We start from the raw sequence: 12,035 nt of genomic DNA on the forward strand, positions 1-12,035 counted from the left end.
CCCACTGTCTCACAGAACACTGCCAGCTTGGAAGAATTCAAACTAAGAGCTATTAGATATGTTCCTGAAATGTGTGTAAATTAAATCATATTTTAAGATCTGACTGTTTAAAGAAATATATTGTGAATCCCTTTGTAAATCTGGATTTTTCCAGTGTCAGGTTTCTTTAATGTTCTTGTATCCTCATCATAGTGTCCTTGTTCAGTTAAATGATTTCAGTGAAAGAAGAAACATTTTAAAGTCACATGTACTATATATATGTATATATGCACATATACACACATATACATACATGCATATATTCCTACCACCATATATATGCGTGTGCATGCATATAGTTATGTGTATATATACAATATACATATATGCATACACACATATACATACATATACATGCACATATATACATACATACATCCCCACCACCATATATGTGTGCATGTATATTTGTGTATATATGTATATACATGTATGTATATACAGACACACACACACACGTATGTACACATAGTGAGGAACTCTGCGGTTGGAGAAAGGAGAGCCTCTTTTGGAATCTTGTTCTTCTTACTGCTTGTGTGACCTTGAGCAACTGACATTGCCTCTATAGAGGAAGGTCACAACGTCTGTCAGTCACCATTCACCTGGGTTTTCACTAATAATAATAGCAAACATATAATGATAAGAAAAGCTAACATTTAAATGCCATTTCCTATATGCCAGCCACTGTACTGAATACTTTACAATTATTATCTCATTGGATCCTCACAGTCATCGTGGCAGATGAGTGATATTATGATCCCCATTTTACAGATGAGGAAACTGAAGCAGACAGCGGTTAAATGGCTTACCCAAGGTCATATAGGTAGTAAGTGTCTGAGTCTCAAATCTTCCTGACTTCAAGCCCAGTCATCCTCTATCCACTGTGCCACCTAGTTGCCCAATAAGCTTTTTGTTTACTGTTCAATATGTGCAGTATTAAAGCATATCAGTTTGAGTTTACCCTGTATAAGAAAGGAAAAAAAGATGAATTCATCAAAGAACAAATTTTATTCAATACATAACATTAAGCACATCATAAAGGATGTTTATCAGAATGCAGTCAAGTGAGATTCTATTTCTCATCAACCAACACTTTTATTTTTGGTGAATTTTTCAAACTGACATCTGCATATTGTGTTTAGCTTCTAGCTGGATTGTTTTGGATTTGACTGAGAGCAGGACTGTGAATCCTGACTCACAGTGATAAGTTGTTATAAATATAATCAAAGAACTGGGCCTGCTTCTCCCAGCATACACTGAAAAAAATGAAAAAACAGAAACTAAAACCACAACATCTTTGATTTTTGTAAAAACCAATTCACAGTTTCTGGTTATTGTAGAAATCAGTCAGCTCATTTTTCACTGGATCATGGTCACTGATATTTTTTTTCCCCTATCCTTCTATTAAAAAAGGTGTTTTTTATCTAAACTTCATATGTTTCTTTTTGGTTAGAAAATATTCTTTCAACCATCTCTTTCAAAGTTCTCAGTTGTGCTAATTACCTCCCTTTCCAAACCTGCATCCATCTCCTCAGTGTTCTCTGCAATACATAGTTATTTTTCTCCCACAAACACTGTTGTATTTTTTTTCTCCTACAGACACTGTTGTATTTCATCAAGGTAATAGTCATTTACAAAATATTCCGAATATTCCCTTGGGAAGCTTCTCAGAAACCAGGTTGGAACTCTCTATTCTCTTGGTCTCAGTTTCCTCATTTGTAAAATGAACTGAATGGGCAACTTCTTTAAGTCTTGTCTAGTTTATCTATAAATTCTGCAATCTTGAGCAATATTGAATAACTACTCTCTGCTGATTGAATAACCATTCAGTTTTACCAGTTAAGTGGCCGTTATACTCAAGGTACCAAGCTTGGAACCTGGGATGGAAAGACCAAGTGATACAATCCCTAATCTCCCTAACATCTTTCATTTTTTTTTAATAATTAAATTTATTTATTTAACTTTTAACATTCATTTTCACAAAATTTTGGGTTACAAATTTTCTCCCCTTTTATCCCCTCCCCCCCCCCCAAACACCAAGCATTCTAATTGCCCCTGTGACCAATCTGCTCTCTCTTCTATCATCCCTCTCTGCCCTTGTCTCCATCTTCTCTTTTGTCCTGTAGGGCCAGATAGCTTTCTATACCCCATTACCTGTATTTCTTATTTCCTAGTGGTGAGAACATTACAGTTGATCCTAACACTTTGAGTTCCAACTTCTTTAGCTCCCTCCCTCTCCACCCCTTCCCTTTGGAAGGCAAGCAATTCAATATAGGCCAAATCTGTGTAGTTTTGCAAATGACTTCCATAATAGTTGTGTTGTATAGGACTAACTATATTTCCCTCCATCCTATCCTGTCCCCCATTACTTCTATTCTCTTTTGATCCTATCCTTCCCCATGAGTGTCGACCTCGAATTGCATTCTCCTCCCCATGCCCTCCCTTCTGTCATCCCCCCCACCCTGCTTGTGCCCTTATCCCCCACTTTCCTGTATTGTGAGATAGGTTTTCCTACCAAAATGAGTGTGCATTTTATTCTTTCCTTTAGTGGAATGTGATGAGAGTAGACTTCATGTTTCTCTCTCACCTCTCCTCTTTATCCCTCCAGTAATGAGTCTTTTGCTTGCCTCTTTTATGAGAGATAATTTGCCCCATTCAATTTCTCCCTTTCTCCTCCCAATATATTTCTCTCTCACTGCTTGATTTCATTTTTTTTAAGATATGATCCCATCCTCTTCAATTCACTCTGTGCACTCTGTCTCTATGTATGTGTGCGTGTGTGCATGTGTGTGTGTGTACTCCCACCCAGTACCCAGATACTGAAATGTTTCAAGAGTTACAAATATTGTCTTTCCATGTAGGAATGTAAACAGTTCAACTTTAGTAAGTCCCTTATGACTTCTCTTTGCTGTTCACCTTTTCATGGTTCTCTTCATTCTTGTGTTTGAAAGTCAAATTTTCTTTTCAGCTCTGGTCTTTTCAACAAGAATGCTTGAAAATCCTGTATTTCATTGAAAGACCATTTTTTTCCCCTGAAGTATTATACTCAGTTTTGCTGGGTAGGTGATTCTTGGTTTTAGTCCTAGTTCCTTTGACTTCTGGAATATCCTATTCCATGCCCTTCGATCCCTTAATGTAGAGGGTGCTAGATCTTGTGTTATCCTGATTGTATTTCCACAATACTTGAATTGTTTCTTTCTAGCTGCTTGCAATATTTTCTCCTTGACCTGGGAACTCTGGAATTTGGCCACAGTGTTCCTAGGAGTTTCTCTTTTTGGATCTCTTTCAGGTGGTGTTCTGTGGATTCCTTGAATATTTATTTTGCCCTCTGGTTCTAGAATCTCAGGGCAGTTTTCCTTGATAATTTCATGAAAGATGATGTCTAGGCTCTTCTTTTGATCATGGCTTTCAGATAGTCCCAAAATTTTTAAATTCTCTCTCCTGAATCTATTTTCCAGGTCAGTTGTTTTTCCAATGAGATATTTCACATTATCTTCCATTTTTCCATTCTTTTGGTTTTGTATTGTGATATCATGCTTTCTCACAAAGTCCTTAGCCTCCATCTGTGCCATTCTAGTTTTGAAAGAACTATTTTCTTCAGTGAGCTTTTGAATCTCCTTTTCCATTTGGCTAATTCTGCTTTTGAAAGCATTCTTCTCCTCATTGGCTTTTTGAACCTCTTTTGCCAATTGAGTTAAGCTAGTTTTCAAGGTGTTAATTTCTTCAACTTTTTTTTGGGTCTCCTTTAGGAGGGAGCTGATCTGCTTTTCATGCTTTTCTTTCATCTCTCTCATTTCTCTTCCCAGTTTTTCCTCCACCTCTCTAACTTGATTTTCAAAATTCTTTTTGAGCTCTTCCATGGCCTGAGCCCATTGGGTGGGCTGGGACACAGAAGCCTTGATTTCTGTGTCTTTGCCTGATGGTAAGCATTGTTCTTCCTCATCAGAAAGGAAGGGAGGAAATGCTTGTTCTCCAAGAAAGTAGCCTTCAATAGTCTTATTTCTTTTCCCTTTTCTGGGCATTTTCCCAGCCAGTGACTTGACCTCTGAATATTCTCCTCACACCCACCTCGCCTCCTGGTCCTCCCAGCCAGCATTTGGGGACTGAGATTCAAATGCTGCTTCCTGCCTTAGGGCTTTTGGCGGGGGCAGGGCTGCTATTCAGTGTGAGAATTAAGTTCAGGTGGTCAGGTCGGGGCAGGGCTGCCTCTCAGGCTCAGTTCCCTCAGGGGGTTTATGCACAGACCTTCCACAATGGATCCAGGCTCCCGCCCACTTGGGGAGCCCAGGTCTGCAGCCGCCTCCCAGCCTCTACCTCCCAGGGGGGGGGCCCGAGTTATGGGGGCACCCCATTCCCCTCTCGACCCGCCAAAGAGACTCTCTCACCGACCACCATCACCTGTGGGTGGAGGGACTTGTGCAGCTGCTGGAGATCCCATCCCTGAAGCCTGCTCAGGTCTGTTTCTCTTGGTGCTGTGGCCGCAGCAGGGCTGCGCTCAGCTCCCAGTCCCGGCGTTCAGTCCGCAGCACGAAGGACCTCCCTGGAGAGGTTTGCAGGTCCCTCCGGAACAGAAATGTCCCTCGTTCCAACGCCCTGTGGCCTCTGGGTGCAGAACTCGCCGTGAGTTACTTTCCTGTAGCCGTTCTATGGGTTGTGGGTTTGGAGCTATGTGTATGTGCGTCTTTCTTCTCCGCCCTCTTGGCTCCGCCCCCACATCTTTCATTTTTTAAACAAGAAAGCTATCTAGTCTCCCCCACCCCCCTCCACCCCTTCCATGTATCATTGTCTCATATGGCTATTTTATCTTATTTCCCCATTAGACTGTAAAGTCTTTAAGGATGGGAATAATTTGTAATCTTGAAGAGTTTTTCTTCTGCAAGAGATAGAGGGCACGTATATGATATTGATACAGCTGAGTAAATGAAAAGTAGTTTGAATAGAGAAGGGAGGAAAAAGGGACAAGAAGAGGGAGAATCCATCTCCACAACTGGAAAAATAGCAGAGCTTTAACTGGAAAGTGGTACTGGAGCTGAACTTTGAAGCATAAAAATGCTTGAGAGGAAAAGGTAAAGATGGAGAATGTTTCAGGTCTGAGGAACAGCTTGTACAAATGTGCAGACCCAAGATGGCATGTAGCTCTTGAAAGGCTAGTGGTCGGGTTTGGTTGGAAGGATACAGTGCATAAAGGGAGATGTTTTCAACTTAACAGGTATGGAACAGAACTCATCATCTTTCCCTTCTAAAACCATATCTAATCTGTTGCCAAATACCATAGTTCTTACCTTTATGACATCTCTAGTACATACATGTCTCCTCCTTGATGATATGGCCACAACCCTAGTTCAGGCCGCTGTATATGACTTATTGCTTGGACAACTGCATTAACCTGCTGTGATGACAATTTTCCATTTTTTATTTCCTTCCATTGATTTCTATTTTTCTATCCCTCTTGGAACATTTTGGATATCTCAAGCCTGCCTCCTGTTACATTAATGTTACCTGACTAAAACCCATCTCGTGGAAAAGTAGTATCAAGGAAAACATTTTTGACATTCCACAGATAAGAAATCAAAGGGGAATTAGAGCTTCCTGAAGTACTTTAGCTATTTGTAGGTGGATTCTTCTGATTTAAACTCTAAAATTCTATAGGCATGTAAATCTCCCATCTAAATCAGTTCATTATGAACCCTCTAATTTTAGTTTAATGTGTATCATGACTTAGTTGACCAGTGAAGTCTTTTTAAACTAGTTTTGTTTCCTTAAGGGGATGTATAAGATTGTTATTCTGTTGAACTAAATTTGTTTAACTTTTATGACCTAAGAGGATGTACTACGTTGCTCTAAGTCAAAAATTATTTTTCTACCTTGGTTGTAATTTTGTCTGTAAAAAGCCTAATTAGAATCCTAGCCTTTCTGATGTGAAAATACATTTGATAGGAATGTAAACGTAGAGCCTTTATCAGATTGCATGCCATGTTGGGGAGGGAGGGATGAAAGAGAACAGAGAAAATTTAAAACTCAAAAGCTTATGGAGGTGAATGTTGAGAACTAAAATAAATTAAAGGAAAAAAAGAATCTTTGTCTTTGTTCAGGGTAATTTTTATACCCCTGAACCTGTGCTCATGCACAGTAAAACCTAGGTTTTTACCTCGATCATTTCTGCATTGTAGTAGACTTATTTGGCCAAAAGTGAACTCAAAGAGGAGAAAATTCTCCTCTAATTCTGTTTTCTCTGTCTCAAGTCTTCCCCTACTCCAATCTGTCCTTCTCTCAGGTGCCCAAGTGGTTTTTTTTTGAATCACAGTTTCAGTTGTCTCCCAGTTCTAATCCCCCTCCTCCACCAAGCTCCAGTGACTATTAATTGCCTCCCAGATTCAATTGAAAGCCCTTTGGCATTCAACACTTTTCATAACATGGCCCTTTCCTATCATTCCATTGTTGTTGCACTTTATTCCGTACTATGTGAGTCACCCATTGTCAGTAAACATTTATTAAGTATCTTCTATGTGCCAGACATTGTGCTAAGCTCTAGGGATACAAAGAAAAGTCGAAGATAATCCCTCCCCTCAAGGAGTTCACAATCTGAAGTAGAAGATGACCTACTAACAAGTATGGACAAGCAAGATACATACAGGATAAATTGGAAATAACCAAAAGAGGAAATATTATAAGATTAAGGAGAATAGGAAAAAATTTCCTGTAGGATCTAAAATTCTCAATGGGACTTAATGAAGTCAGGGAAGCCAGGAGGGAGAGAGGGAAACATTTCAGGTGTGGGAAATAGAGAAAATGCCTGGAGATGGGAATTGGAACGTCTTGTTTGAGAAACAACAGGAATTGCAGCTAGTGTAAGAAATTTCAAACTAATGCTTTACCAAGATAAGAAAGAAAAAAAAAGATGTTTGAGACGCTAAAAGATGTTTTTCCTCTCTTCTTTTTCTGTGTATGCAGAATTCATTCTTGTGAAATCAACATGTATGCATGTGGCAGACTTTGCTTTTAGAAGAAATGAGACTGATAAGTTATCAAATTTAAAATTTTTAATCCATTGTGGTTCTGTGAGCAAATGTGTCCTTTATAATTTGAAATACTACATATATATATATATTTAAAGTAACCAAAAATGTTGGGATGGAGAGGTAGCCTTGGAGACAGGAAGACCAGAGTTCAAATCTTACCTATGATGTATATTGACTGTGTGAGCCTTGCTTGGTTGCTAAACTTCCTGGTGTCCTAGGATTTCTCTAAGGTTGCAAGTCATGGAACAATTAATTACTTGTCTTTATTAGTAGAGGGAGTTTCATTAAAGAGAGTTCCCCAAAAGGATGGAGTCACAGGTCTGATGAGATACAGAGATAGACAGACAGACACACACACACACACACAGAATGAATGAAGGAATGAAAGAATGAATGATCTCCTTTCTAGATGACTGATTGCAACCACTGGAGTTCATTTTTAAAGGGCTCAACTATGTTTGCATGTGACATTTTTGAATTGGCTAGTATTTGTTGTCAAGTAGTTTTTTTTTTTGTTTGTTTTGAATATTTATAGTTATTTTAACACTTTTCGTTTCCCTTTCAGGTTTGTGGAAGGGATGCTTAATATTTGCTACAATGCTATAGACCGCCATATTGAAAATGGACAAGGAGACAAGATTGCCATCATCTATGATAGCCCCGTAACAAACACAAAAGCCACTATTACCTATAAAGAAGTTTTGGAACAGGTACGTTTTCTGTACACAGATTGATCATATGATTTGGGGATTAAATATTGAAATGACTCAAATGGGTCTGTAATCTCATGGTTGGTGTTTCTTTCGGTAATCCAGGTGGTAACTTACCTTTGCCTCTCCATCTGAAAAGACTCAGATCTGTGCCCTCTCCCAAAATCGGGTTTGCCCAACCTATTCTCTGTAGACCTTTGTGACCATGGACAAGTTATTAAATCTTGGTTTGCTTCAGTTCCTCATTTGTTAAATGGGGAAATAGTAACACCTACCTCCCAGTGTTGTTGAGGAGATCAAATGAGATGATAATTACAAAGCTCTTAATGTAGTGCCTGACACATAGTAGGTATTATATACACATTAACTCTCATCGGCATCATCATCACCATCATTATTATTCATGATGGCATGGGTTCTCCATGGATTATTGCTTAATCTCACTATGTCACTATCCTATTTTCTTTTTGTTTTTATATTTCGAGGATAACTTTTATTTTCCATTTGGTTTTCCTTTTGTAAAATGCCTCAGGTAGTCTGTTCTTAACTATCGTGACCCTCGCTATTCCTCTGTGAATGGTGTGCATTTTCATTCCTTTGGTGACAGTGGTGTGCTGTAAAATGTAGCCTTGTAACTTACATTGCCAGTAGAACGTTATTCAAAAAGATGGGTTCTTTTATCAGGGAGTGCGTGGACTCATTAGCATGGGATAGTGGATTTAAGGTCACCCTTGAAGTCAGGAAGCCTAGCCTTTGATATATACTAGGTGTGTAGGGAAGTTTCTAATTTTTACAGTGCCTTGGGCAAATCTCCAATACTAGAAGCAGCAAGGAAAGAGCAGTGAACTTAGTTAGAATTGTGAGACCTCAGTTAGAATCCTATTTGTGTCACTTATTACTTGGGTGAATCATTTAACCTCTTTGGGCCTCAGTTTCCTCATCTGTAAAATGAGGAGGTCAGTTGAACTAGTTGATCCCTATGGACTTTAAATCTCTAAATCTATTGTTCTAAGTTACCTAGGAGTTGTTGATCTGCATCAGTGAAGAGTTTCCACACCAAAATCACAGACCCAGATTAGGAAACAGGTTGTGTAATTAGGCAGTAGATATCCCTAAGTGGTGCTTAACCAACTCAGGACAGGGATATGGATTGGACCTTTGATATTGTGGAACCAAGCAGCAGAGCTTGAATCAAGCAGAAAAAGTTGCTTAACCATCTAATAATAGATTTATAGACTGGACCTGATTTCACTGGCACAGAGAACGCCTTGGTGAGAAAACTCCCTTGACCAATGTAGGATCACCTGTTACCTGCTTCCAACAACCTGGAATACTGAAAGGTTAAGTGATAAATTATATAGCCGGTATGTGTCAGAGGTTCTTGACTCTGAGGACAGGCCTCTATCTACAGTGCTTTGCTGCTGCTTCTTGAACCAACAAATAATTTCTATTCCTGTATAATTCTCTTTCCATTTATGTCTATGAGCCAAAGTGAGTTACTGATTTTCATTTCTGACTGAATTGTTAATGTACAGAAAATGCCGTAGGACTTCAGAAGCAAAAATTTAGGGGTGGAGAAAGACCTAAGAGGCCAAAAAAGCTCAGCTTCCTTCTTTAACATATGAGGAAACTGAGGCCCAGAGAGTCTAAGTAACTCCTTTTCTTCATCCTTTTTTTCCTCCCTTTCTTCCTTTTCCTTCCCTCCCTCCTTTCCTTCCTCAATTGAGATTAAGTGATTTTCCCAGGGTCACACAGCTAAGTAAGTGTTTGAACTCAGGTCCTCCAGACTCCAGGGCCAGTGCTGTACTCACTTTGCCACCTAGCTGTCCCCTAGAGTTTAAATAACTTTTCCAAGGTCACTTAGCTACTATGCGTGAGGCAGGATTCCACGTTAGGTCTTCCTGACTCTAAGTCTACCAGTCTATCCATTATACCATTTGACTGCTCTATTCTTAATATACCACTAATAAGCAGTATTTATTTCATTGAGAAGAAAATATTAATAACATTAGTTGTAAGTATCAGTCACTTAATTGGCAACTGCAGCAGAATTATTAGTTTCCTGCTATAATTTGAATTATTTTCTACCAGCCAAGGATTTTCCTTACTTGGGAGGATAACTATGTTGAATTATTTTCTACCAGCCAAGGATTTTCCTTACTTGGGAGGATAGCTATGCTTATAGATGCCATGCTATTTATCATTCTAATTAAGCTCTTATTTGTACATGGCTTTGTGAGGCATCATACAAAGGAAGTTAATGATACACTCCATACCTTGTGGGAGTTGATAAAATAGGACAAAGAAAATTGTTATACAAATGAACAACATTAGATACTAACTACATTACAAGAATACACATTTTCTAGGATTTGAACATGCATTTTGCCAGCTGAGTGCTCTTTGTAAGGTGCTGTTGAGAACATCTTGGTGAGTCCCGCAGGTTTAGAGGAAGCAGCGCTATTGCCGCTTCTCCAGTTAAAGAGATGATGTTTCAATGAGGGAAGAAATAAGACATGTGGTAGAGTTAGCTTGGGAAATGACTTAGTGGATGGCGTTTAGTAAAAGGCTCACAAAAGAGCAGAGAAAATGGAATATGCAATAGAGGATACAATTGAAATCCCACTCTCTACTTCAAGCCTTTTCCCATATCCCTAGACTGTAATGATCTTTTATGAGGGGGCAGAGTGACATAGTAGATACAGCACTGGGTTTGAAAAAGCTTAATTTGAACCTGTTTTTGGCACTTACTGTAGAACACTGGGAAAATCATTTCACCTCTCAGTGTATGTTTTGGCTCTCAAAGTTCACTTCTGAAACTATGATCATAAAACTCCCAAAGTTTATAATAATTTTTAAAAGTCAGCACCCCCCTCCCCAATGTTCTGTGTGTAGCAGCGTAGGACTTGGGCTGTCTACCTAGTATCCCTTAACTCTTGCAATACATGATACACTGGCTCCTCTTTTTGTCTGGCATACATGTCCTGATTGTCTTAAGTCCCATTTGTTGTATACAGGGGCATTGTTAATGTTGTACAACATGTATTAACCTACCATGAATCTCTTCATAGCCTTCCATCATCATAGGGTATCAGGAAGTGTGTATACACACACACATATATGGGGAAGCATACATATACACATATGTGTATACATATCATATGTGTGTGCATATATGTATGTATGCATATGATTATCTTCAGTGGCTGAACACAACAATCTGAAACATTACCTATGGCCCCTAATAAAATGTTGAGCATACAATGGTAGCTCCAGAAATATTTGCTGAATCAAATGATTGAAAGCCACAGGTTATTTGTGTTTTGACCGAATTGATTCTCTTTGAAGCATTCTAAGTGATTTAGTAGGTGTTTGAATATAGATAATACTTAAAAATTACAATAAAAGGAAGGAAAAGTGAATTCACTATATTGAACAGGAAATGAAGACAAAATGAAGAAAAAAAGATATTTTACTTATGCTTTTAGCCACCCCTTCCCTTAATCATCATGGGAGCAGTGCGACCGACACTCCCCACTGACCATCTCCTATCAGTAGACAGGTAAACCCAGAGGTAGCAGTGCTGTTTAAACCACAGTTCCTGCTTATAGCCAGACACTGACAGCTTGTGTCTCAAGGAGCAACCCATGTGGAGTTGGAATCTTGGAATTCCTGACACCGCCAATACCAATTCTGTGATGACTAGGTAAACCAGAAGCCACCATTCTCATTTCTGAAAGCTCACCTCACACAGCTGTTATTTTCAGATAAAATTCTTCCTTAATTTAGATGTCAAAATGAATAGGAGATCTTCTATTTCACTAAATATTACTGTTACTAGTGAAAAGGAACAGTGAAGGTGAAATCTAATAAGTGAATGATGTCCTGGTGATATGAGTGTTCCAAAGCTGCTTGAGGGGTCTAGAATATCATTGAGGGAGTTAATGGCAGTATCTGTATTAATGACAGAATAACATAGTCAATGAAAACATACATGTCTAGACATCAAGAATCTTCCAGTGACTTGAATGTGAACGTCTTTTATTGGTCAGAGATATAGATGGTGAGAAAGATGAAAGGAAAAAGAAAAAAAATCTAAGTTTTGAATATTAGATAATTAAATTGAGAGAGAAAAAGGGAAAGGGAAAAAAATAAGATAATAATAGAATTATTACTATATAGTATATTATGTCATCATATTATGATATGATATCAGTAGTGCAGATGATGGAGTGCTGTGACTGGAATCAGGCAGACTTATCTTCCT

The 12,035-nt window shown here is 38.7% G+C and overlaps 1 protein-coding gene across 3 annotated transcripts in view; it reads left to right on the plus strand.

Annotated features, from left to right (window-relative positions):
- The window catches only part of ACSS3 (acyl-CoA synthetase short chain family member 3), a 261,782-nt gene that overhangs the window by 47,952 nt on the left and 201,795 nt on the right, over window positions 1-12,035 (plus strand). For all 3 annotated transcript variants that reach the window (XM_072655479.1, XM_072655482.1, XM_072655481.1), the window contains exon 2: window positions 7,624-7,768. In XM_072655479.1, the coding sequence (XP_072511580.1) occupies window positions 7,624-7,768 (145 nt within the window). The remainder of the gene's footprint in view (window positions 1-7,623; window positions 7,769-12,035) is intronic.

The sequence above is a fragment of the Notamacropus eugenii genome, chromosome 3 (assembly GCF_028372415.1).
Source record: "Notamacropus eugenii isolate mMacEug1 chromosome 3, mMacEug1.pri_v2, whole genome shotgun sequence".
NCBI classification, from domain to species: Eukaryota; Metazoa; Chordata; class Mammalia; order Diprotodontia; family Macropodidae; genus Notamacropus; species Notamacropus eugenii.